Source organism: Gobius niger (assembly GCF_951799975.1).
Source record: "Gobius niger genome assembly, chromosome: 21".
NCBI lineage: Eukaryota > Metazoa > Chordata > Actinopteri > Gobiiformes > Gobiidae > Gobius > Gobius niger.
In genome coordinates this window covers 11,625,329-11,650,075 of record NC_136872.1, presented here as the reverse complement: position 1 = coordinate 11,650,075, position 24,747 = coordinate 11,625,329, and the positions used below count along the sequence as shown (strand labels likewise).

Sequence of the window (24,747 nt, the reverse complement as noted above, 5' to 3'; positions counted from 1 at the left end):
TACATACAGTAGTAACGCACACATACGCTCAGTCTTCCAGGTATGCCAGGAACCAACATAACCCCCACACAAGTTTAAAAAAATAGCGAAAAGTTCTTTGTACACTTGCACATTAACCACATGTTCCTCGGACCCTGATGTACTGCATTCACTCTCAACTTAAGCGTCAAGCTACAGTGAGTGCTTTTATCAAAATGCATGATCACAGTTAAGTTCAAATAAAAATATCTCCTTTTGGGAATAAATAAATAGTGCAGACACAGAACGAACTTCAGTCAAAAACGATTTCAAGACAAATCCCAAATCTTTTTCAGTGCGCAAATAAGAAACAAACAAAAAACTTGAAAAAAGTGGTTTGCTGTAGAGCTGCACAATATAGCGGCAAATTATGTTACTTATTAGTATCACAACATTATGGGACGCAATATCCATATATAAACGTATTGCAAGAAACTACAAAATATTGTGCAATCGCAGAGGTCTTCCCCATTTCAGGGAGATTGACCATGTTTTGTTCGTGTTCAGTTTTAGCTTTTATTTTCTAATTTACTTGTTTTGGTCCTAATTTTGTCATGACACAATTTTCTGATAAATCTAAATGCTTAAGATTTTAGTTTAAATTGTGTAAATGTGTTTAAATGGCTTGGTATAAATATCACAGTAATATCGTCATCATGAAAGACAGTTATCAAATATCACAATTTGTTTCTCATATCGTGCAGCCCTGGTTTGCAGAATCCAGCTTGGTCCTAAATAAATACAACTGTAAGAGGAAATTTCCTGTGGACACACAAACACACAAACAAAAGTGCTTTGTCTGCTGATGTAGTTCGTGAAAAAGAAAATACATGTAAAAGCATTGTACACTGTAAAACAGGAAATACCGACTTAAAATTAAATCAATGAATAAAAATGTTATAAAATAAACTCCCATTGTCCAAGAACAAATTCCTTGGACCCTCCTTCACATTTTACTGATATAAAAGTTTCAAGAGCAGTAGGGCGGGACATTATTGGCAGTCAGCAGAATTAGACAGCTTTAGAAAGGTCGCCAATGCAGTGCAACTGAGTCAGAGCTTAACAGCAAAACAGCACAAAGTGAGAGTTCCCAAAGTCCTCCTCATCTCACTGAAAAACCAAACTGCACGTACAAAGTCGCATGGAAAAAACATGAAGGAGAAGATCTCCCGGAAAAGTCTTTGCGGCTGGTTTTTTAGAGGTTGGTAAATGAGGGACGACGTACAAACGGACAAAAAGGAGGTCGCTAACGAGGAAGAAGGAAGGAAGGCGAGCAGCATTCGAGTTTTCGAATAAACAAGACAGGTTTGTTGATGATTTCAGAACTTCTTCGGACCCCAGGCTGAGGTTTGCTTCGGGGCAACGCCAGTGCCGAACGTGGGGAAGTCCTCTGCACTGCTCATGTCGGGAGCCTGCGAAAGATTTACAAAGCTAGTTATGGACAGTGGTAAGTGTGTGGAAGATGCCTTGAAGAAACCGCAAGGGTCTTAGTCATGGCGGGGCAATGGCGTGCTCAGATCAGGCACGTATGAGGCTGAGCTTTGGGCTGAGAAAAGCCAGTGGTACAGTATGCATATTTTATACTCACTCCTAGTCGAATATGATTAAAAAAAAAGGAAATTATAATGTACTTTGTTTTTACATGTTCAAATAAATTATAATCATAAGTAAAATCTATGACAAAAAAACAAATCAGTCTTTGTGCTGTCAAACCTTGTTCCCTGCTGCGTTCCATGGGGCGTCCCGGACCACGAAGCCCTTTGCCGGACCGCCATCATCCCCTCCCCCTGCTCCTCCTGGGCCTCCCCCATATCGGGACGGGGGTTTCATGTAAGCTGCCAACGTCTCGGTTTCAGTCACACTCAGCATCTGCAAGGACAAATTAAATGTTTTTTTTTTTGTTTCCTGTCCCATCATCCGTAGGCAAAAGTAACTGGGCACTCACATATTCCTCCTCCAGATTGAGCAGGTGGTCAATGGCGTTGTCCACAGTCTCAGGAAGTCCCGTCACTGTCACTTTGTCCGGTTCATCCGAGCCAGGCTGAGGAAACCGAATATCCACCTGAGCAAAAACAGAGAAAAACAAGAGTCGAGATGTGTCCCAAAGCAGATTTGAAATACAAAAGCCCAGTGCCAGTGTGTAACCTGACCTTAAACTCCTCCATGAGCTTGCGGATGGCTTTGCCGCGCGCCCCGATGATGCGCGCGTGGGTCCGGGGGTCGAGGTGCACGTCTTGACTCACCATGTCCTGGAGCTCGGAGACCAGCTGCTGGATGGCCTGCCGAGCCTCCTCTACGTTACGCTCGTAGCCTGAGATCACAATCAGGTCCTGAAGAAAACAGAGGAAGATAGTTTTAGATCTTTAGAGTAAACAGCGAGTGGTTATTAATAGAATAGTTGTAATTGATCATTTTCAGACCTGCTGCTCGTCCCCTTTGTCTGGAAACTGGATGCTGACGTCATGGTCTTTTCTTATCTGAGAAATGACTGCTCCTTTGCGACCGATGATCTTTGGATGAAACTTTGGATCGACTGACATAGTGACCTTGAAACTGCGCAAGGCCTACAGGAAGACAGACAGCCAACAGTTGTTGAAAAGCCAATATTTATGTGACAGAAAATACTGTATAATCAGAGGCTTCATTTAACTGTCCGTACCCTGTCCTCCTGTTCGGCTTGTAGTTCTTTGACTCTTTCCAGTAATCCAACTTTAGCTCGCTCCACATTAGCTGCCAGACCGGTCACCTTGATCACATCAAGCTGCCTTTCGGGCTGTGGCACCCAGATGTTCACCTGCACATTAGAAGTGACAATCATAATCCTAGGTTTTAGTATCAATTAATCTACTTAGTTTAGTTTTTTAGTGAACAAACCTCATATTCCTCCATCATTTTTCTGATGCCACTTCCCTTTTGACCAATTATATAGCGATGCAGATCATAGGACACCTGGACGTCCTCCGTGATAGGAACCAAAGCCTGAAAGAAAATTAAAATAGTAACAAAACCCCCGTCTTGAATGTTTCGCAGTTAGCTAAAGTGGTACAGGCCATACCAACAAAGCCACTTTAGCGACTTCACACTTCTCTGCCCGTCCAGAGATGGTGATGATGTCACACTTTCGGGGGATGAACTCAGCCTCAGGACTGATGTCACCATTTTCTTGAAGTAAAGCATCCTGGCCTAAAAGCAGACAACACATATATATATATATATATATAAATATATATATATATATATATATAAATAAGTCAGAAAAATGGTAACACAAGTACAAGTAATTTAAGCCGTTCGAGAGTGTTGACAGACCTGCAGTGCTTTCTTCTCTCTCAGGGAACTTTATTTGGACCTCGTGCTCCCTGGTGATGTTCTGAATCCGGCTGCCCTTGGGGCCCATGATGGCTCTGTGGTAGCGCTGAGGGATTGCCACTTCTACACTCACCTGGGACTCCTGTTATCCAAACAAGTTGTTGATCAGAAACATACTGTGTAATTTTGTTGATAGATGTTAGACTTGTTATTACCAGGTCCTCAATAATCTCCTGAATGCGTCTCTTTGCAGCGTCCACACAGTCTTTTGCCCCTTTAAGGGTGACTTTCTGACTATTGGATCCTGTGCGAGGAAAGCTCACAGCTACGCCTCCGTACTCCTCTGCCAGCTCCCTCAGAACCTGCCCCCTCCGGCACACAAAGTGTCTGTGGTGTCGAATGTCCACGTCCATGGTGTCTTCCACAACATCGTCCTACACAACAGAGGAGGAGCCTGTAAGGTTTTGATTGTCTATTCTATTCTAACCACAGTGAAAACATTTACCAGATTTTTGAGCAAACACTCCAGCTCTTTCTGTGCATGACGAACAGCTTCCTCTTTGCCCACAATGGTGATCAGCTCCTGCTCTGCATCATCTGCTGAGGGAAAGATGATACGCGCCCCTGTCTTGTCTCGTACTCTGCGAATATTGACCCCTCCTCGACCAATAAGGAACTTGTGGTACTCTGGCTTTGCCTGAAGCTCAGCAGTGAAGTTGTTCACTTGCTGTGGATCAGAAAGGAAAAAGGGAAAATTGATTAATTATTTTTAGGCATACAATGGGAATTACTTGATATCAGCAAAAGTATTCAGTGTATTTATCTTTACTTTCTCCTCAGCCAGTTGCAGCAGCTGTCTCTTGGCCTTTTCCACCTCACCAGCTGGTCCCCGGATGGTGACCTTGTCTGAGCCCGAGCCTTCTGATGGGAAATGAATATGAACGCCCCCGCAGTCCTCCATGATGGAGCGCACCAGGCAGCCTTTGGAGCCAATCAGAGAATTGTGCAACTTGGCTGGAATAGTGACTTCTGTCTCCTTAATGTTGGCCTGGAAAAGAAAAGCACAGGTTAAAATAATGTTTGACAGTTTTCAAAGCCCTAATACCTAGCATAGGATCTAAATATAATTCCTCTCACCAGCTCTCTTTGTATTGCCAAGATGCGCTCCCGGGCAGCCTCACAGTTGCTTTTCTTCCCTGTGATTACTATCATCTCCGAGTTACTATTTTCTGTCGGAAGGTCAATCTTTGTGTTGGTTTCCTCACGAATCTGCCGAGGAAGATTTGCATATTTGAAAGGATTCCGTAATTGATGTTTCAATCAGTAGCTCAAGAAACAAACATATGTTACCTTTTTTATGTTAGCGCCGCCTTTGCCAATGATATTTTTGTGAAACTGCTTGAAGATGGGAACAGAGAGCGAGAAGCTGTTTTCGATCTGCAAAAAGCACAGAGTTAAAACATTGACAGTGGCTGCACAACTGAGGCCAATCTGTGGCTGTGGGTTATACCAAGTCTGCAATAATTTTCTGGAGAAACTTGGCACATTTCTCCACCTCATTCTTCGGTCCTCTCAACTGGACAATATCACTCTTCTGCGATGGGTCAGGGAAATTAATAATGACCTGAAACATTTGGAAAGAAATATGAATGTTATGTTATAAATGTCTATGAAGTAAAACATGCTACACAGTATTTTACCTCAGGGAACTTGTCTCGAACCTCCTTGATCTTTTCCCCTTTCTGGCCGATGATTGTTCGATGGTATTTCTGGTCTACAATCATGTCTTTGGTTCTTTCGTTTTCCTGAAAAATGAAGAAATGCTTTTATAAGTAACCTTTCGTGCAAACGGTTTGTGACGTATGTGCTCCTCATCTCTCACCATTCTTTGAACCATCTCGATGAGTTCCCTTCGTGCCATCTGGACTCCTTTGGGGTCTCCCTCAATCCGAACCAGACCACTTCGCTCCGAGTCCTGGGGGATTCTGACAGACACTTTGTACTGCTCTTTGATCCTGTTAACTAAAGTGGCAAGAATTATGGAATTTAGAAATCCTGTCCAATAACAGTTTAATACTAATAACTGGGGACATTTCCTCAGATTACATAGAACACTCTACTCACTGTTCACTCCATTCTTCCCAATAAGATGTCTGTGAAAACGCTGATCAATGAAGACTTCAGTGTAGTCCATTCTCACCAACTAAAAACATAAAAAGCATGACACGTGAGGTTTACTAGCATTATTCATGGTGAACAGTATTGTGTGTACCGACCAAGTCCTTAATGATCTCTTGTATTTGAGCCTGCGCCTGCTCCACCTCCTCTGTGGGTCCCTCCAGACTGATGCGCTCCTCTCCGTCTGTGAACTCGATGTGCACCTACACACAAATCAATGCCAAGCTATAACAGATTTGAAAGGAAAACAAAAGTGCTATCGATGCGGTGTTTACAATTGCAGTGGGAGGGAAATGTATGTGAACGCTTTGGAATTTCTCACATTTCTGCCTAACTTGGTCACTAGATATGGTCTGATCTTCATCTCAATCATAACAATGAATAAACAGTGTTGGCTTAAACTAATACCACTCAAACATTTACATTTGATCATACTTTTAATGGCCATAACATGGAAACATTCACATGACAGGGAAAAATGAATTCACAAGTTTATCATTTACGCCACTGTTTCATTTTACATGCATTTTCTATATACTTCTAAAACAATTATTATCTTACCCGCGGCAGCTGCTGTGTGATTCGCCCAATGTTCTGTCCTTTCTTGCCAATGATGAAGCGGTGGAGCCAGGCAGGAGCAGTCACCTCCACCACCATCACACTCTTTGCCTGCACACAAACACATGGTACAAAATATGCATGAAATTTAATCTATAGTTTCTCACAAAACAGTACCCTGCCATCTTGTTAACAGCAAAACAACCAACTACAGCAAATGACTGATCGTATTTTTGTGACAAATCAACTAAAATATAATGAACAAATCATTTATTTTCATCACTTTACCTTTGCATACACCTGTGTCAGAGCAGGGCCCAACTTGTCAGGTTCCCCTCGCAAAATGATGGTTTCAGAAGCCGAGTCCAGCGGCGGCATCTCTACCGACACCCCCGTGGTTTCCAGTATCTCCTGCAGCGTGTTGCCTTTCGGTCCGATGATGTATTTGTGCTGCGACTTCTTCACTTCCACCGAGATCGTCGTGGTCTTCCTCTTCTGTGAATGAGATTACAGAGCGATTTAGACAGAGAGGAACAGGAAGTCATTGACTGGGTGATTGAGGAGCTTGTTGAGCGATGGATGCAAGTGCAACAGGAGGCGGCAAATGACAGGAACGGCAGGAAACAGACCACACGAGGAAGATAAGGTTTAAAAGAGGAAAAGGGTAAACACAAAAAGGTGAGTCAAGACTCAGGGAAGTAATAAAGCAAGACCACAAGTAAACAGGAATTGAAGGAAAAACACTTGACCTAAATATACATGCTGCAAATAAAAGTGAATTTTTCCTTTTTGTTCTTAACACAAATCGAAATGCTCTCTCAACATGATGAATTCTCTCAATCAATACATTGCTTTTGGCCAAATTGCACAACTTTTTGCACTTAACATGTACATCAAAGCAACATCCCTTGGAATCTGCATAAACAGGTCAGACTGAATGTGCACATCTGTCACCATGTGTCAGTGTGAAAGCACCTTGTCTTCGTAAATGGCCCGGATACGGCTGAGCGCCAGTGCCACAGCTTCCTTCTCTCCTGTGATGACAATCTCATCTTTGGGCAGGCTCGGCGGCGGGATGCTGATGCGCGCCCCCGTCTCCTGGCTCAACTCCTGCACCATGCGGTTGTGGGCACCGGCGATGAACGGGTGGAAGGCCTTTTCCAAAGGTAAACGCTCCACAGCACGCTTGTCCTGGTGAAGTGGAAAACAGAAAAGAAAATTTAAATATTAATAGGCTAATAAAATGCACATTTCGACTTTGCACAAACCTGTTCAGCAGAAATGAGAAGAATCTCGTGGCGAGCTTTCTCAATTCCCTCCTTCGTTCCAGTGATGCGAATATTAGCACTGGGATCATCAGGTCGAGGAATTGCAATCTTAGTGGCGGTCTTCAGTTCCAGCTCCTGCAGTTTCTCTCCATTTTTACCGATGACAAAGCGATGGTGCTCCTTCGGGATGGCGACAGTAGCAGATGCCTAGAATATTAGACAGATGTTATTACTGTTCTATGTATTAAACTCGTAATAATTTATGGTTATGGTTTTGAGCATACTTGTGTTTGCAGACGAGCAACTATTTCTTTCCGAGCTTTCATGACAGAATCCAGTTTTCCAGTAACCATGATGGACAGGCCTTGGTCTTTAGCCAGGGACAGTTCGATGTGAGCTCCAGTTCGCTGCATGATGTCTAAGCAAACCTTTGCCTCCTCTCCCTCCCCAAACTGGCTGTTGTCCTTGTATCGACGCTCCTCCAGGGGGACATGGAAGACCTAGACACAGACAGAAAGAGGGTTCATGTCCTGTTTGTGCACATCCTTTATTTGACATCAGATGGTTCACAGGAAAAGGGGAAAGAAGGGAATGACAAAGAAAATTCAAGCTAGTTTGTCGCATGCACTCTACATGGTTCAGTCATCAAGGCCGATTGCTAAAAATAGACTGAAGCTTTATCTTTACAATAAATAAACCTCAGCTTGGTGATGCAAAATGATTACCTGAGTGATTACAGAGGCTTTGATGGGTCTGATCTTGCCGCCCCATGCTGATGGAGGTTCTCCAGTTTTTTCCCCTGGTGTGCCTTTGTCTGGGAGAGGAGGGAAGGCCTCAAGGTAGGTTGGGATATAGGCTTCATCCTCTGGGACGCAGCCTGCACAAGAGACACATTGGGGATAATGACAACATTCAAAGGAACAGCACCATCCTTATGCTTTGACAGACAATTACACAATGATTGCTAGAAACAATATGAATAATCCAAATTACCTGAAATCCCCTGATCCTTGAGGCCACTGCGGTGCTCCGCAAAGCTCTCCGGGGTCAACACTGCCACTGAGCTCATGGTTTAAGACTTGTTCCGCTGTTCCACTATGACAAAAACACAACTGTAATCTAAGATTGTAGGTATTTAACTCCATTTAGTATTAACATGAATTTTGAAGAATTTCTGTATATTAAAAAGATAACTACATTGCTTGAACTGAGATATCCCTGTAACAACTTTAAAATCACAAACACGAAGTGGGATTGTGTCTCTCAAGATTAAAAGGCAGAAAGAAAATCATAATGATAAAGCTGTGATTATAGATCAATCAAACAATATAATATCAATGAATATGCATAACAAAGGCTCAAAGCTTACCTGCAAAAGGTCAATTGCCAGAGAGTCCGTCCAGTTTGCGTTTACCGTAAGCGCTTCAGTCTGATTGTGTTTTTCAGCTCCTAGGTGCACAGTATGAAAAACACAAGGCTAATAATATCCAATAACACCTGTTACTAACTAGCACTAAGCAGCAACCTTATTTATCCCACATGCATCACAGCTTGTTCATGATGCAGATCAGAGAACCACAACTTGCAACAATGATTCATATGGCACTCAATAGACTTGAGAGGTTAAGACATTTTTGTAGCATAATTCATGAATTGGTGAAAAGAGTTTAGGCAAAATCCTTACATCACTCAAGAATAATGTCACCATGGGACAACATTTTACTTGAATTAATTCTTTACATTGCTGATATTGTTACATTTGGAACATTAATCCATCCATTCCAATGTAAAACGTTTATTTGAACTATTTATTGCGGTGTAATAAGCTAGGTCTTGGCTGCAATTACTCAAAAATAAATGTAACCCTATGTAGAAAGGATACCAGAAACACAAAGCCATCTATACGACTTGCTCAACAGACATAAAAACAGCACAAATAATTAGGTGTAAATGTACCAAATGAATGGAAAGATGATGAAGTGTGCTTTGTGCAGTGCGCTAGCAAACGACTCCGCCAAACGTCCCTGGTTTGGCCGAATCCCATTCATGGCACTAGCTTGAAGATGCACTGCATGGATGGTGGAGTTAGCCACGGGGCTAAATTCACCTCTGTGTCGTTTCAGGTGTAAACTCTACAGTGATATGTATGTAAACCGGTTTGCTAAGCTAACACATGCAGCTCCGCTCCGACCTCAGCGCAGGATGATTAGGCACAAGGACTTTCTGATAATCGGCTAAAAAACAAGCCAGGCGGAAAGATAACCAGCCTCAGCTCAGCATGCTAGCTAAGGATGCTAGCCCTTCTACAGAGGATGATCGGACCGGCATTTTAAATTTACACTGTACCTAACCACTTTAATTGAAAATGTAACACATTGACCAGAGGAAAATCGATAAATATATATTCCCTACCTTACAGAGAGAAATCCAGCAGAGGGTGTGTGTTTGACAGGTGATGGTGTAAACACAGATGTGATTGGTTCAGCAGTATTTCCTCTACTCGCGGAAGGACACGAGCGTGTGATGCGACTCATCAAGGATAAAAGAAATGCCGCAGTATCTTTACGCAGAAGGAGCATCCACGTTAAATAGAGCCACACAAGCTTCGTTGTCTATCAAAACAAACACTGACACGCGTTACATATGCATATTAATCACCCCATCCGTTAACAGGTACGCTATAGATACATTTACCAATTTCCGTGTGAGATATTTAATTTGCAGTTGTGCAGGGTCTCACGTTTGTCGACCGGACCGGGTCTACTTCTCATTCATGATGATGCTCGCTATGAGCTCTGTGGGAGGAGAGGACTACACTTTGCAAAAAAAATGCCATTATAGACAAAATAATAATATGTGCTCTAGATTGGCTGAAGACCATACACATTGTCACAATATAGGAAAGAGAAAAGACCGTATTCTTGTCTTTCCAAAACAGGGCGCTAGGTGGAACCAGGGAACAGTGGCAGAGGGGCAGCTCACAAAGTTAGTTTTATATTATTATTATTATTATTATATTAGTTGTATATAATTCTATGGTTTTATAGTATTTATATCATGGAGGAATATCCCTGTAGACGTGCGCTTGTTAAATGAAATATGCATAATTTGTACAAAAAAAAAAAAAAAAAACTTATTAGTGACTTATTAGTCAAACAAAAGCAATAAACTATGACTTTATGATTTTATTAATTTCCTCGATTAAGTCTCATAGAGATACTGTAACCACTACCACACACTACAGAGCACTAAGCGAAAAGTTTGCATCTGACTGCAATTTACCACTTGGTCTTTCAAAATAAAATGTCATGAACGCATGGATTTTTTCAACTTTGTCTTTTCAATGAACTGTTCTATAGAAAACACAGCATCTACAAACACAAACAGTCGGTCCCTGTGTGTGTTTTATTTTACCTTTGAATGTTTTATTTTCAATCTGCGACGTGGGGACTTTTATTGTATGTGCACTTGCAGGATGCGCCATGCTGCAGTCCGCGCTTTGGCTTTGGCTGAGGGCCAGAGGCTCCGCCGAGGACCCACTCCTGCCCACTCCTGGCCCGCACAGACACCGCCGCGGTAACAAAGAAGACAACAAGGGGGATGATGGGTGCCCGCACGAGTCTTCTGTCAAAACAGCATTAACACCCTGGACTAGTGACTCTCATTCGTCTGAAAGATTGTAGCCCGCTCTTTGTTTTTCTTATTTTACGAAGGCGTTTACCTCCTCGTAGCTGAAGTTAGAAGTTACAAGGAGCCAATTGCTCTCTTGTGATTTGAAGAAGACAGCGTTTACTTAAAGCTAACTGGGTCGATCTGCTAAAACTACAGACTCGATATTTGGAAATGTCTGGCTAAAACAGGTGAGTTTTGAGTTCTCTTTATTAATATTTCGTGCGTCATGTGCGTATGGGTTGGACCTTTGGCACCTGTTCCCTTGAGGGAAGTAGCCTACCAGAATTGTTTGCCGACTGTACAGTCATTAGAATACATTATGGAAAGGTTTATTGGTAATCGTGGATGTCAATTAAACAAAACAAATAAACATAAATATTCACAATTTTATTAAGAAAATTAAGTTTTCAATCATTAGGGTTATTGTTGTCTATGTAGTTTGATTTATTGTCACTGTACAGGAAAAAACAATTGGGCCTCAGAGGAAGGGTGTATAATCTCTTTCAATACATTTATTGCCCTACCTTATCTCTTGTACTACATTTACTACATTTGATAAAAGTCTATTTGAAATGTACCTACTAAAATATTGGTGTTTCATACAGTGAACTGACTGACTATATTCTATATAGTGTCTTCCTTGCACATTCATTGAATATTTGTAGCATAACAGCTGTCTCACACCCATTTAATCTATGCCAGGCTGCTCCTAGTCTTAGACCATGTCAAACCAGACTGAAATTAATACTGTGCAGCCTTCTCTGTGTTTGTGTGTTTTCCTTTTTGCGACACACCTTTCCGTCCCCTCTTCCTGGCCACCGTGGAGCTTCCACTCTCATCACATGTGCGTGGTTGGATCCTGGCCAACCACAGTGTGCTACAGCCTCTTCCCATTCACCCATTAGGATGCAATCAAACGGCATAACACACAGATAGTACACGAGTGTTGTGTTAACAGGCCTAATCGATTTAGAGACACTTCTGGCATGTGCGTTGAACAAACAGCGAATCAACCTACTGACCCAGGCTGACAGTGAAGTCTCGTAGACCTGGGACACTCTTAATTCTACTGAACTATTATACTAACCAGGTCAATGCAGGCTAAGGAGACAAAGAGGTCGGGGGGTGTGCTGAAGGAATCATGGGGGGGGGAATGTATCCTCAAGTGTATTTAGTCTGGAGTGGCATGGAGACATAATAGCCATGTTGTCCATAAGTGCTTTTGTGAGAACACACCCACATTTGACTGGTTTTTATGTCACCCCATGGAGAATGAGAATGGCCTGGGGGCAGAAGTAACACTGTACATCATTGACACTTACACTCTGTCAAAGCCACTCCAAACAATGTTATCCTGTGGCGGTGGCAGAGAGACAGAGACTTTTCATTCACTATAGGGCTGCATTAGCTATATGAAGGATAAGAAAATTGCAATATTTTATAATGTATTGAATGTTACGATATTGATGTTATTGCAGTATTTCTCCATTTCAGCTTAGGATGTTCCAATGAATTTAATGGAAGACCTCAGTGACTGTGTGAGTGTTGATATGTTGTGCTGCCTTGGTTCACTCTCCTCTTATCTGTCATGAAACGTTGCATAACACTCCCCTTATTAAACCCCAAACTGACGGTACATTGCGCATACTTAAAACTGGTCTAACAGGCTGGTGCTCCTTCTTTAGTTCCAAACAGCCAGTGCCTTCTGGGTTGTATTGACTTTGGAGAGAGCTACGCTGAAAGAGACGTCACTTATCCATACTGGCCGCTGGCTGCTGGCGATGCCTTTGTCCGGCTGTATTAGGCACTATGCACTGATTACATTATTTAAAAAGGTCCCGGATCTGGCGCTGTTGTTGACTTCCCAAAATGAAAGTGCATCAAATCTTGCCTCTGACCTTGTGGACTTCCTGTAGAAAGTATTACTCAGTTTCATAGGGACTGAGTTTTATTGAGGGAAAGTTCTGGTCATTTTTTTATGGCTGTGGGTGATTGATCATATGCATTATTATGTAAAAAGTCTTCATTCGGGCTTGGATGGATGAGTTATCTTTCTGATGGCAATGAATGGAATTTACAAACACATTTCCGAAATAGCTCAACTATGATTGAGAGCAAAGGAATGGATCAGCAGTTGTTGTCACATGGTCTGAATGTTAATGCCACTTTAATATAAATCAGTGTGTTTTTTTACCCATTGAAAAGAAATCTACTAGATTTTCATATGAAACGGCCACATCATTAAAAGATGTCTTAAAACTGACATTGCAGTTTAAATGCCTAATGATTAGGTTTTATTGATCGTAAAACTCACCTGTTTACAAGAAGTCATGCTGTGTTTCTCGGACGCCCTTCATCTAAATTTCATGTCACTACGTGCTTCAGGAACTGAGATTTCTTCTCTGTGTGACTCACGGTGTGACTAACCTGCAGATAGTTTGGCGTTACATCAGCTGCCACACACTTCTTTAAAAACGTAGATGAGGAATCTGCAGCATGAACATTTGGCCTGTCTGTTACAGCAGTGAGGTTCAACTGATGCCAGCTAGGCTCCATTTACACACCATGTGGAGATGGAGCTTTAATTTGACTTCTTGTGTCTGTCTAGCAGAGGTAATTTGACTTGGAAATGTGCTTGTTTGGGAGATAGAATGAGGGCAGCCTGAAGTGTCTGCGTTTATAGATTTGCTTACCGTTCTATACATAGGTTTTGTGTAAGGTAATATGCCAAAAATCAAAACACGGAGCTTTGGCCATTATTTTGAATTAGCACTCAGGAGCTTGACTGGAGAGTTTACAGCCTACAGGCCATTGGAACTCCTCATTTGAAAGCTACAAAATTGATCTGAACGGATCTTTTTCCTTTTGCTGCGTCGCCATCACTTTTTTGACTTTTTCTACCTTCACTCTTCTGTCACTCTTTTTGTCACTTTTTCATTGCTTTTTTGTCAGAAAAGAAATGCTCCTTTGTGGCGTTTTTGTCACTTTTTTGTCTCGTTTGTGTCGCTGTGTGGACGCTTTTTTTTATTTTTTGATACCTGGATAATATTAATAATAATAACTAAAGCTGAGAGAATCCTTGTGATTGGTTCAACCCCGAGACTAGCTGGATGGAGTGGTAGGAATGGTAGGAATGTGGTTCAGTGGTTCTCAAATTGTGGCACATATATAACTGGTAGTTCTGTGGGTCTGCAATTTTAGACTTCATTCATTTAAATTAGATATTTAATTTATACTTTAGTCATGCATTTACCTAAAGTGTTTTTCTGGTTTAGATGTGATTTAGTCAAATTTTGACCCTGTTTAGCCCTGGTTCGATCTTAATCTAGGCCTGCTGGTACTTGCACAATGCATGAATAGTAATGGAGAGCTTGGTTTTGTTGATCTGATCAGTAAGTTACTGAATTAAATAAATGTTTGATGTGTCAGTTTTACATGGTGTTTATGTTTTCAGCAGGTAACCTTCAATTATAGCGCACGCACATAATGTCTAGAGGCAGAGCATTAACAGGCCCAACCTGAATGTCACAGAATCAGTTTTTCCCAGACTTTGTCGCCGTCTATATCTATCCTGCTGAAACACAGTCTCCTAATGTAGTAAATATTTACTACATTGACATAAAACATTTAGGAGCAGCGTACAGATTGACTTTGCGGGGAAATTCCTTGTAATAAATGCAATATGAAACCAAAACATATCGAGTTTATAATGCTTGTTAGTTTTTGTCTTGTAGCGTAGGCAGTGAGATTGCGGGAATGCTATTGTTGGAAGGAAAGGGCAAAGTCTTCTGAGGACTTACGTTATACAGCTCAGGGTTTAAGCTGATGATTAAGCTCACTTTGGAACACATAGTATTTTCTCCAATGTTGTAAATATTTATTACATACAGGAAAGTTCTGGCTAAAATGGGTGCTATATTTTAGCCTAATTTTCTTCTTTTTTTTCTTGTCAGGTAACAATGATGTTTCTAAAGTGACTCAAGCCTCCACAGCCTGGCCTCTGCGGTCAGTGCGGCGCGTGAAAGTATTGTAACACCAAAGAAGACGCCATGTCAGCTGTCGATGCGTACCGGCGGTCCCCCTCCCCTCGTCCTGAGGTACTCCCAGAGATGCAGCCCTCGGACGCCTCTCCGCTGGGGGAGCGGGGGAGCCCCGCGAGGCGCTCCGGTGGGATGGTGCAAAGTATGGTGACTAAGTTCAGCAAAAAGGAGCAAGACACAAGTGCAGTGGGCGCCAAAAGCACAAACGGTAACGCTGAACCCATTTACCGGCGGATTTCAAGACCGCCTACCATAAAGCCAAAACCAGGGCGGCTTAGTCTTCCCCTTCGGCCTCCTCCGCTGCCCGTGAAGAGGAGCAAATTTTTGAAAAAGCAGGAAAGCGTGGGGGAAAATGAGGTTGACAGTGCTGCTATGGATAGAGACCGATCAGGTACAGTGTCCTTTTACTGACAGAATTCATTTCCTTTCAGTATTCATATGAGTAATAACTTGTTCCATTACATGCAGTAATTGGCCGTGTGTGCGGAGTGTCTGTGTGTGTTCAGGGTGGTGGTGGACTTGAGCAGGTGTGGTGCAGCTGACTAATAAAATGACCGTTAACTGGTTTTGTGCCAGTCTTTAGCTCGTTCAGTGCTGGAGTGTAAACTAATGATGTTTAGGTCTCTGTGAATCTGTAGGTCTTTTCTATGTTTACTTTTATCCATGTGTTTGTTAGGAACTATTTTGGTCTTGATTTCGCCACAGTTCAGACCTGGTTTAGTCTTTGTATTTACCTGGATTAGATGTGATGGCGCTCGGAAAGCCAAATATGTTTTAAGGTGATTTTTTTGATCAATTTGAAAGCCACTTGACACTTCTAGTGTTGTTGTCTGATCAGAAATCCTCGTCAATTCACACACAAAAAAGTATAGTTAGATGCAGGCTGTGCTGATGCTGTCGATTCAGGGATTAGATCTGATCCTGATAGATTTTTCCATTATTTACATCCATTATTTCACCGTCTGTTCCTTGGTCATTTATTATTTTTGTAAGTATTTACTTTACATAACTTCCACTTCCACTATTTAGCCTTGAAAAGACAGCATTTATAGCTGTGCAGTGCTGTATTTGTGCGAGGATGTTGTGCTGATTGTGCAGTTCTGTGTGTCCAGTTTATAGACAGACAGGTGGGGAAAGGCTTTTAGTGCTGCTGTGAAAAAGTGGTCAGTAAAAGGCATGACGGTGCATATCCTAAGTCCTAATGTACAGAATCTGAAATGTCTCTACGCTGCTTTGATGTTTTCATAAATGCTGTGCATTTCTTTGTGCTGCAGAGCCGGATGGTAAAGAGGTGGAGGCACAGCGGATGAGTAGAGGAGAGGCCGACTCCGAGCGCAGTCTGGACACCCCCCTTAGTCCCTGCTGTGATCCCTGCTGCACCTGCGTGTGCCACCTGCAGCGACCCGGCATGATGCTCATATGGGTCCCTGTGGACTCTGGCAAAGAGGAGGAACAAGACGATGAAGAAGACGAAATAGAGGAGGTGGAGTCTGATTTGGACAGGACAGAAGACACAGAGGAAGAGGGAGTGGAGGAGGAGGCTCTGGGGAGCGACTCTGAAGATGAAGTGGATGGACTTCCAGATGAACCGGACAAAGCCAGGTTCCAGCACAGTCTGAATGTACTTATTAGTGAGGGTCACAGGAGGCGCTCTGACCCTGGGCCTCATGCAGTTTTAAGCACTTTGTCAGAGCTTCGCTCTCAATCTCCTCCAGTTCCTCCAAAACGCACTCATTCTCCTTCAGTCATCCAGAAAAACAGTCTGGCTGAAGAGGAGGACATTTATGAGCTCAATCTTCCTGAGCCCACAACTAGAAAGAGCACAGCCGAGTGCAAAGAACTGGATATCCCTTTGATAACAGTCAGGAAAGCATATAGGTCCAAACTGTCATACAGCACCTCAGATCCAACGTCCGAGTTTCATACTGACTTTCTCCCAAGCCTGGAGGACATCCCCCCTGCTATTCCGCCCCGGATGCCCATTACATCGGAAAGTCAGAGCCTCTCACGACTGCTCCGGGGTGGGTACCAACAGAACACAGTGGAAGAGTCGCAGTCATTTCTGCTCCCATCCAGAGGCACAAGCCCACAGAGGCTCACCACACCCCCTAAAAGCCCCCTTGTCCCTCACAGAGCCGCACCACCACCACCCCCAAAGGCAGACCCCCGCAGACTGAGCACTGCCTCTGTGCAGTCCCTGCCTCTGAAAAAAGGTTTCTATATTTTATAGTACAATGTTACTGTTCATGGACAAAATACTTGCCATTATAGTTAGATATTAAATGTGTAAAAATTATGTAATTTTCATTGTTTTATAGAAGAACAAAATGAGAAACTTGAAGAAGAAAGTGAGAACCACGTGGACATACCGTAAGTCTTAGTCATGGTGCACATATTATTAAAATGATGATCTTTTGGTGATATATTTATTTTGTCTCAGGCGTCCAATCAGAACTGTTTCACTTAGAAAGGGGGCTTCCTTGGACAGATTACAAGAGTTCAAACAAAAAGAGGGTAAGAATTACCAATCGATTCACTAGCTTTTCATGGCCCATTTCAGTCAAGAGCACTTCCCCCTTTCTCCATGTCGTATAGCATGTTTATTTGTTTCACTCCTCTTTCTGTGATTAAATTGATTAAATGCTGTCTTTACAGAGCCCTTGTACCAGACATATCGAGAGAGTGTCATCACTAAAGAGATCAAGCGGCAGACAGTTTGTCGTAACATCAGCAAAGTCAGTGCTGACTTCTCTTCGGAGGGAGGTCTTCGTCGATCAGCTGTTAATGCCAGGTCCAGCCCAGTGCCCACAGCAGCACAGAGCACCCTGTGGCAGGATTTGACAGCCGTACGGGACAGTGGAGCCCTGGAGGATCTCAGCCCAGAACAGTGTAAATACCAGGAGGTGAGGGATGATGAAACTAAGGTGTAAGGGAAACAAAGCGCTATCCACCATCACCAGCCCAAACTGATTATCTTTTCTGACTGATAGAGCATGTTTGAGGTCTTGACATCGGAGACCTCCTACCTGCGGTCGTTACTTGTGCTGACGGAACACTTTTTGGAAAGCAGGGATTTGGAAGAGACTCTGATTATCAGAGACAGGAAAGTTCTTTTCTCCAACATACTCAGGATACGAGAGGTCAGCGAGAGGTAGGAGAAACAACTAAATATCAGTTTCGTTTATATTGTCTCTCTATTACATTTAGCTGGAGTACATCTTCCTATTGGTTAACGTTCTGTTGTCGTTCCACTGAACAGGTTCCTGAAAGACCTGGAGGATCGCATTTTTGAGAAAATTGTCTTCTCCGATATTTGCGACATCATTCACTACCATGCCCAGCACAACTTCCCTGCCTATGTTGACTATGTTCGCAACCAGATCTTCCAAGAGAAGACCTACACCAGTCTTTTGTAAACACTTCACACTTTTCTGAGTCATTGTTCATAGCTGTGCCATTCAACGAAAATGTAATAGAACTATTTGTGTGTGTTTACAGAAAGAACAATGTACACTTTGCTGCAGTTATTTCCCGTCTCCAGGAGTCCCCTCAGTGCCAGCGCCTACCTTTTATGTCCTTCCTTTTGCTGCCCTTTCAGAGAATCACTCGACTGAAAATGCTCATTGAGGTAAGTGATGCAACACATAGTTCAATAACCGTAATTTTTATAGGACGGCGACATTCTGGCCTTTTGTTTCATTTTGCAAACAATTCCAGTGTGTTTAAACTTTTGTAATTATATACTGTTTAATTCTACACATGTGGGAAAATGGGACAAAACAAAAGTGGACATAACTCAGTCAATAAGCTTTCGCTGCATCTTACCTGAGTTGAGGAATTTGCTGCATTCATCTTTTGGGCAGTTGTTGCACATCCTCATTCCACTCGATTTTTCCACAAACATTTTCTATGCAGCATTTTCCACTAGGGCGGTTCGATGATTGATGCCATCTTATTTGCACAAACAGCTCGCAATAACACACCTTTGCGTCAATGCGTGACACTTGTGTATTGTTGCTGTCGGATTTCAAAATAGAAATTGTTGTTTTTTTGTTTCAGAACATTCTGAAAAGAACAAAGGAGAAAACCAAAGAAGAAGAGACGGCATCAAAAGCTTTGGCTTCTCTGTCAAGGGTAAATGATCTCAATTAGTTCATGCTCCGACGTAAGGCACTTAAACGTGGCATAAATAAATCCCGTTTTGTTATATTGATTATCGTTGATTTTATATTTTATCTATGGCTTTAAAGCAGTACTAAGTAACTTGTTTACCTTAATAAATCCTTTTCGTAGTCCCTCTGGGGGTAATACAAGTGTTGATGGGATGATTGGGGGGGTCTTTCATCTCCCCCTGGTGTCTCTGGCCAGAAAACCACCCTTGCAACTTTCCTGCCTCCGGGTCAGAGGCACAATACACACTAATAGAATCATGAAGAAGAAGCTAACAGGCTAACGGGGAAAGCTAACTGCGGGCTTGCGCCAATTAAACAGTATTTACAGCCAAATTTTTGTGAAAATAATTATCTCCATTGTGTAATTGGATGTACAATATCCCTCTCTCCCTTTGTCTTTTCTGTCAGCGTAGTATTTACTCTCACGGACAATTAATGAGTAAAAAACCTTAACATGCTACGACACCTGCAGTGGCGCTTATGGCTTCTAGGGGCATGAGTTACTTAGTTCTGCTTTAAATGGCTTTTATAACAATGATTCGTGAGATAGAAAAACCCTATCCTTAACTACAAATGAATGCTTTCCACTGCAGCGCTATTTAACACAGAAAGCTCCCCTTTTGTTCCTCTCAAGTCAAAACTAATGAATGAACGAATGAATTAGTCGTGAAACAATTAACAATAAACAATTTTCCTTTCTCTCCTATTCTCTGACAGATAATTGACGAGTGCAACACAGAAGTTGGAAAGATGAAGCAAACTGAGGAGCTAATCCACATTTCACAAACTCTGGAATTTGAGAAGCTTAAGGTCAGATTAGTGTTGATGTTTGCAAATAGATTCTGTCATTTACTCTTCTAGTAACGCTGCGTTGTGTCACACCCAGGCTGTCCCGATAATCTCGCCCACGCGGCGCCTGGAGAAGAAGGGAGACCTCCAGGAGATGTCCAGAGGAGCAACCCTCTTCAACATGAGGGCAAAGTTCACTCCTGTCTACCTGTTCCTCTTCAACGATATCCTCTTAATCACCGTAAAGAAAAGGTCAGCTCGGCCAACATAAAAATACTTCCCCAAAATTAAGAATCAGATGTAGAAGTCCCGCTGGTTACATTTTTGCGCTTCTCTTTTTTTTTTAGTTCTGAGCGCTTCGTGGTCTCAGATTACGCACATCGCTCCTTGGTGCAGGTGCAGCCTTTAGATGAGACTAGCAGCAACACTGGCATCTATGAGAACTGCTTCAACCTCATTCTCCTGGAAAATCATCAGAAGCGCTTGATGGAGCGGCTGTTGAAAGCTCCCACGCGGTTAGTTAGTTATAGATTTAGGTTAAAGTTGAAAATGAACCCCCCCAAAAAATGTAACAATGGATGTGATTGTTCTTCACCAGCTCCGATATGGAAAGGTGGATGGCAGCGTTCCCCAGCCCCACCAAACCAGACGAAGTGGACAATGAAGTCATCTATGAAGACTGGGGTGAGAGAGTGTTTGATTATGTAGCGGTCTTATACTAAAATGCAAAAGTCTACATAGTTAGCTGGTTAAAAATACATTATTGAATCCCATAGTAACTTAAATGTTCAAACCATGTACAGAATAGTTATGGAGTTTTTGATCTGTGGTATTTCTTGATGATACATAAAGGTAAACCTTATAATACAATACAGGGCGGTATGAATATTTCCTGTGTTAAGAAATAGTTTCACTTTGCATTGGTTGGTAATTATCCTTGTCTTGTGTGCGTCAGATTGCCCACAGGTGCAGTGTATAGAGCAGTACATAGCCCAGCAGGCTGACGAAATCTCCCTGGAGCCCACGGAGATCATCAATGTTCTTAAAAAAGGCAGCGAAGGTAAGAAAGCCTTTGGATTTCTCACTAAAGGAAAAGGTAGTAATCCGGTATGGAGTTAGTATTATGACCACCTGACTTAGTGATGGTCCTAATGACATTACATATGACAGTTATGGTTAATATGCAAATATGCAATATAGCCTTAAAATGAATTACTGGATAAGGATAGCACTGGTTGTACTACTCGGGGTGATTTGCAATTTAGATATGCTTTGTTTGCTTTAGTGCATTAAATATTTGCCTTTTCTTGGTCTAGACTGGTTTACAGACAGTCAAGGTCATGATTTAGTTCATGTTTAGATCTCGTCAGTCAATACTTACTTGCCTCAAGCATGTTCTAGTCTTAATTGATACATTTGCTCACAGACCATAATCATGGAAAATAGGCTTGTTAAAGACTATATTTAAATGTACCAATTAAAGGTAATCTATGCTGTTTCTGCCAGGGGTCATATTGTTGTACTGTATTGCTTGGATGTAACATTTTAATAAGTTCCAATAATATACTCCCCCTGGCTTGCTTACGCTCCAATTCTTATTAAATCCACAATCCATTCCCTTGACCGTAGCAGTTTTTTAATTTACCTTAGCAGTTTTTTAATTTGTTTGGACTTTCTTGCATGGACAAAACAGAAACATCCCCTTGTTTTTTCTCTTGTCCCTTTCCCTATCCCCGGACCCCTTTCTCTGTCCTCCATTGCCCTATTCCCAGGCATGTACCAGGGGATTCGCCTCTCCGACGGCCAGAAGGGCTGGTTCCCTGCGGATAACGTCATAGAGATCACCAACGAGCACGTGAGGAGGCGCAACCTACGGGAGCGCTATCGGGTCATGGCGGCAGCAAGCAACTTCACAAACCCCAGAAGCCGAACTGTGAATTAACAATCAAGCAACTGAAGCGGTGTTCACTTTTTAAAGACACGTGACAGACTTTCACCAGAGTTTCTTACAGGAGGAACCGAAAGCCAAAACGAGGAGGCAATCATGAAATTAGTCTGAGTGCAATTTGGTGAGCGAAGAGCAGATCATCAACTCCATTGCAAGACAAGAAAAAGGATCTTGTCATTATAGTTCATTTTTAGTATTCATTGAAGTTGCCAAAACATTATTGTAAATTGTAAAGTAATTGTTACCTCTTTTAGCCTATCTGACCGTTGAGCAAAACCTTGTTCTGAATATTATGTCAGAGTAAAATGCAGAGGACCCATGCATGTAACATCTGTTTCAAACACTAAGATGCATGTTAAACTCAGGATCATGTTGCCAGATTCAGTAGCTCCCTAGATTTTTAGTTATTGTGAAACACTAGCTCCCCCTGCAGTTTGATAGTATTTTATTTTGTAAATGTTGTAAATAACTTCCAAAGTAGTGTTTTTAATAAAAATGCAGTACTTTTTTTTTTCTTAATTGTGGCACAAACTTGAAATCTTTATTCAACACTCACATGCAGTTTGACAGGTTTTCATATGACATTCTTGGAGGTCAAAACAAATAAAGTCTGGGCTTTGTTTTTTGCACATTCCCATCAGATCTGATTTGGAAATACAAGCGAGCTGTGTTGAGTTGAATAAACCTCTCTGAAATGTGTCTTGTGTTAGCCAAGCTTGCTTCCTGCAAAATAAGTACTTTATTCCATTATTGTATTTTTCTCGAGCGCCTAAGAACACTTATGGGGTGATTATGAGTTATGTTTTACAGTGAGCCACCATGGTTACTGCCCTCCAAGTAATGTAAATGAAAATGACCATAAAAACAGTGGAACAAAGGAAAGAAAACTTCAACATAGGTGCATATTTTAACTTGCAATAAAAAAAAGTTACATGTGCAATAAAAAAAAAGTGCAATGTGCATGTTCAACTCTGCGCAAGTCCTAGATTTAAGAGGCCACACAATGCATCTTCCTCAGACTTGGACAAAACTCTTTCTTTGCCACACCAGTTTCCATCGTCTCCACCTTTTCCCCCGAACTGAGTTAAAAGCGTACTCGCCACATCTAGTTCTGCATCAGACCAATGTTTTCCAAGCACTCTCCCTGTAGCCTCTCTTGAATGTGGCAAATTGCCGAGCCGTGCATTTATCAGATCTGCACACTGGGGAAGTGTGTGACTGTGTTTGTGACTGTGTTTATTGTCCACTTGTGGCTCTTGCGTGGGTGACTTCCCTTCCCCGTGATGAAGTTTGAGCAGGTTGGTGATGGCCTGGTCTTCCTCTTGTGTCATCTGGATCACCACCCACATTCGGTTTATGGGAGGGGGTAACGGGGCACTCGTTTCCCAGGAGGAGCTACCCAGATTTCTGGTGAGGTGCTGCTCGGTCCTGAAAGGGTCTGGGCGATGCGTTGGGGCCAGACAGGCAGACATGATTGGAGGAGGAGTGTTGAGCTGGAAGCAGTCAAAATCCTAAAACACAAAACCAGTATAAAGAGGGGATTGCAAGAGGTAAAGATTTTGACTAAAGTGCATTTGTTTTGTTTGTAGGCAACTCCTTTTAAAATGTTTATGCTTACTTTTAGCTCATGTACATGGTTGGGTATTCTGGTCCCACAGATCATGGTTGGATCAGTGTAGAAGAACTCTTGTGGGATCATGGGGTGGACTGTGAAAACAAATATACAAATATTACTTTATATTAATTATTTTTTCAAAGCCTTTAAATGTAATATCTTGCCTTTTTGGATGTCCCCACAGCACTGCCTCACCCCTGGGTTTGTGTACAGTGACATAAAAGAGGGGTGGAAAAGGGTCCTGTTGGAGAAAGGAGCATGGACTTTCTGCTTTTTTTGCTGCAAACAATACACTTTTAGATTGTAGATAGTTTTCATTATTTTTACTGCCTTACTACTTACACACTCTGTAGTTTCCATGGCTGTTGTCGTCGCTTCAGGTAAAAAAACAAATGTTCAGCATGAGGCGCATGTAAATAAAATCACGCTGCACCTGCTCCCGCTTCCTTCTCCTTTAGGACAAACAGCGCCCCCTTCAGGAGATGTGAAGAGGTCCAAAACTAACACGGTAAAGTACCGATCATTTAAAAGTATTTACATTTTAAATGTCGGCATTAACATAGCTAAATTCAGTGAGCGTTTTAAAACCAGTCAAAACAACAAGTAGCAGCAATGTAGATGCAAAGTAATAAGAGATAACACTTAGCAAACTGCACGAGCTAATAAGCTAGCCTAGAGCCACGCCGGTTTTTTAAAATTTATTATTATTCAAATGCCCTTACATTTTCCGTGTGAATTTATTTTTATAGTCAGTATTTATTTATTTTATTTATTTTTGGATAGTGCATATTAATCAACATATGTACAGTGTAAATATAGATATTTATAGCAAACGTGCTAATTATTGGAAACATTTATTTTGGTATACAAGTCAACATCATCAAATGACACAAAAAACATTGATATACAAGTCAAGATCAAATTATAAAAATTTTAAATTACTATTTCTTCCTTTAATTCTATTTAAAATACCCTTCTGTGCATTTTTATTCCATCCAAACCTGGGAGGAAAAAATAAAAAAGGGTTAGAATTGAATCATTGCGCATTTAAAGCCACACTGCGTAACATCCAAAGTTATTAAACCATTTGGAAGATCGCCCAATGTGTTAAAGGCCATTTGTTTGACCATGTGTAGGCAAAGCAGCAGCGTCGCCATGGAGACGAGCTGGTGACGTCCCA

The 24,747-nt window shown here is 41.9% G+C and overlaps 2 protein-coding genes across 2 annotated transcripts; one reads left to right on the top strand and one right to left on the bottom strand.

Moving 5' to 3' along the window:
• Positions 1 to 556: 556 nt before the first annotated feature.
• On the bottom strand, positions 557 to 9,661 carry hdlbpb (high density lipoprotein binding protein b). The gene is made up of 28 exons (XM_079579684.1): positions 9,288 to 9,661; positions 8,701 to 8,780; positions 8,325 to 8,426; positions 8,057 to 8,208; positions 7,616 to 7,831; positions 7,332 to 7,538; positions 7,039 to 7,254; positions 6,352 to 6,558; positions 6,067 to 6,174; positions 5,604 to 5,708; positions 5,452 to 5,530; positions 5,210 to 5,349; positions 5,028 to 5,132; positions 4,838 to 4,951; positions 4,678 to 4,764; positions 4,465 to 4,596; positions 4,157 to 4,375; positions 3,833 to 4,054; positions 3,543 to 3,761; positions 3,328 to 3,469; positions 3,074 to 3,201; positions 2,893 to 2,997; positions 2,678 to 2,812; positions 2,439 to 2,582; positions 2,169 to 2,348; positions 1,964 to 2,080; positions 1,732 to 1,887; positions 557 to 1,430 (listed from the first exon to the last, which is right to left on the bottom strand). The coding sequence occupies exons 3-28, from the start codon at positions 8,398 to 8,400 to the stop codon at positions 1,338 to 1,340; spliced, it is 3,804 nt and encodes a 1,267-aa protein (XP_079435810.1). The 5' UTR covers positions 8,401 to 8,426; positions 8,701 to 8,780; positions 9,288 to 9,661; the 3' UTR covers positions 557 to 1,337.
• Positions 9,662 to 10,848: 1,187 nt separating this feature from the next.
• arhgef15b (Rho guanine nucleotide exchange factor 15b) lies at positions 10,849 to 22,471 on the top strand. The gene is made up of 16 exons (XM_079579685.1): positions 10,849 to 11,191; positions 14,957 to 15,434; positions 16,318 to 17,256; positions 17,362 to 17,413; positions 17,484 to 17,557; positions 17,699 to 17,946; positions 18,034 to 18,194; positions 18,303 to 18,455; positions 18,542 to 18,671; positions 19,103 to 19,177; positions 19,933 to 20,025; positions 20,102 to 20,256; positions 20,352 to 20,519; positions 20,603 to 20,688; positions 20,960 to 21,064; positions 21,777 to 22,471. The coding sequence occupies exons 2-16, from the start codon at positions 15,053 to 15,055 to the stop codon at positions 21,944 to 21,946; spliced, it is 2,991 nt and encodes a 996-aa protein (XP_079435811.1). The 5' UTR covers positions 10,849 to 11,191; positions 14,957 to 15,052; the 3' UTR covers positions 21,947 to 22,471.
• The last annotated feature ends 2,276 nt before the right edge of the window (positions 22,472 to 24,747 follow it).

What these genes read in the sequence shown, in the direction of transcription:
- arhgef15b (XM_079579685.1), top strand. Translation starts at nt 15,053, where the DNA reads ATGTCAGCTGTCGATGCGTACCGGCGGTCCCCCTCCCCTCGTCCTGAG. An exon ending in ATACGAGAGGTCAGCGAGAG is followed by an intron (nt 18,195 to 18,302) that starts GTAGGAGAAACA and finishes TCCACTGAACAG; the next exon opens with GTTCCTGAAAGACCTGGAGG. An exon ending in CTTTGGCTTCTCTGTCAAGG is followed by an intron (nt 19,178 to 19,932) that starts GTAAATGATCTC and finishes ATTCTCTGACAG; the next exon opens with ATAATTGACGAGTGCAACAC.
- hdlbpb (XM_079579684.1), bottom strand. Translation starts at nt 8,400, where the DNA reads ATGAGCTCAGTGGCAGTGTTGACCCCGGAGAGCTTTGCGGAGCACCGC. An exon ending in TGGGAAGAATGGAGTGAACA is followed by an intron (nt 5,350 to 5,451) that starts GTGAGTAGAGTG and finishes TTGCCACTTTAG; the next exon opens with TTAACAGGATCAAAGAGCAG. An exon ending in AGCTCATGGAGGAGTTTAAG is followed by an intron (nt 2,081 to 2,168) that starts GTCAGGTTACAC and finishes GTTTTTGCTCAG; the next exon opens with GTGGATATTCGGTTTCCTCA.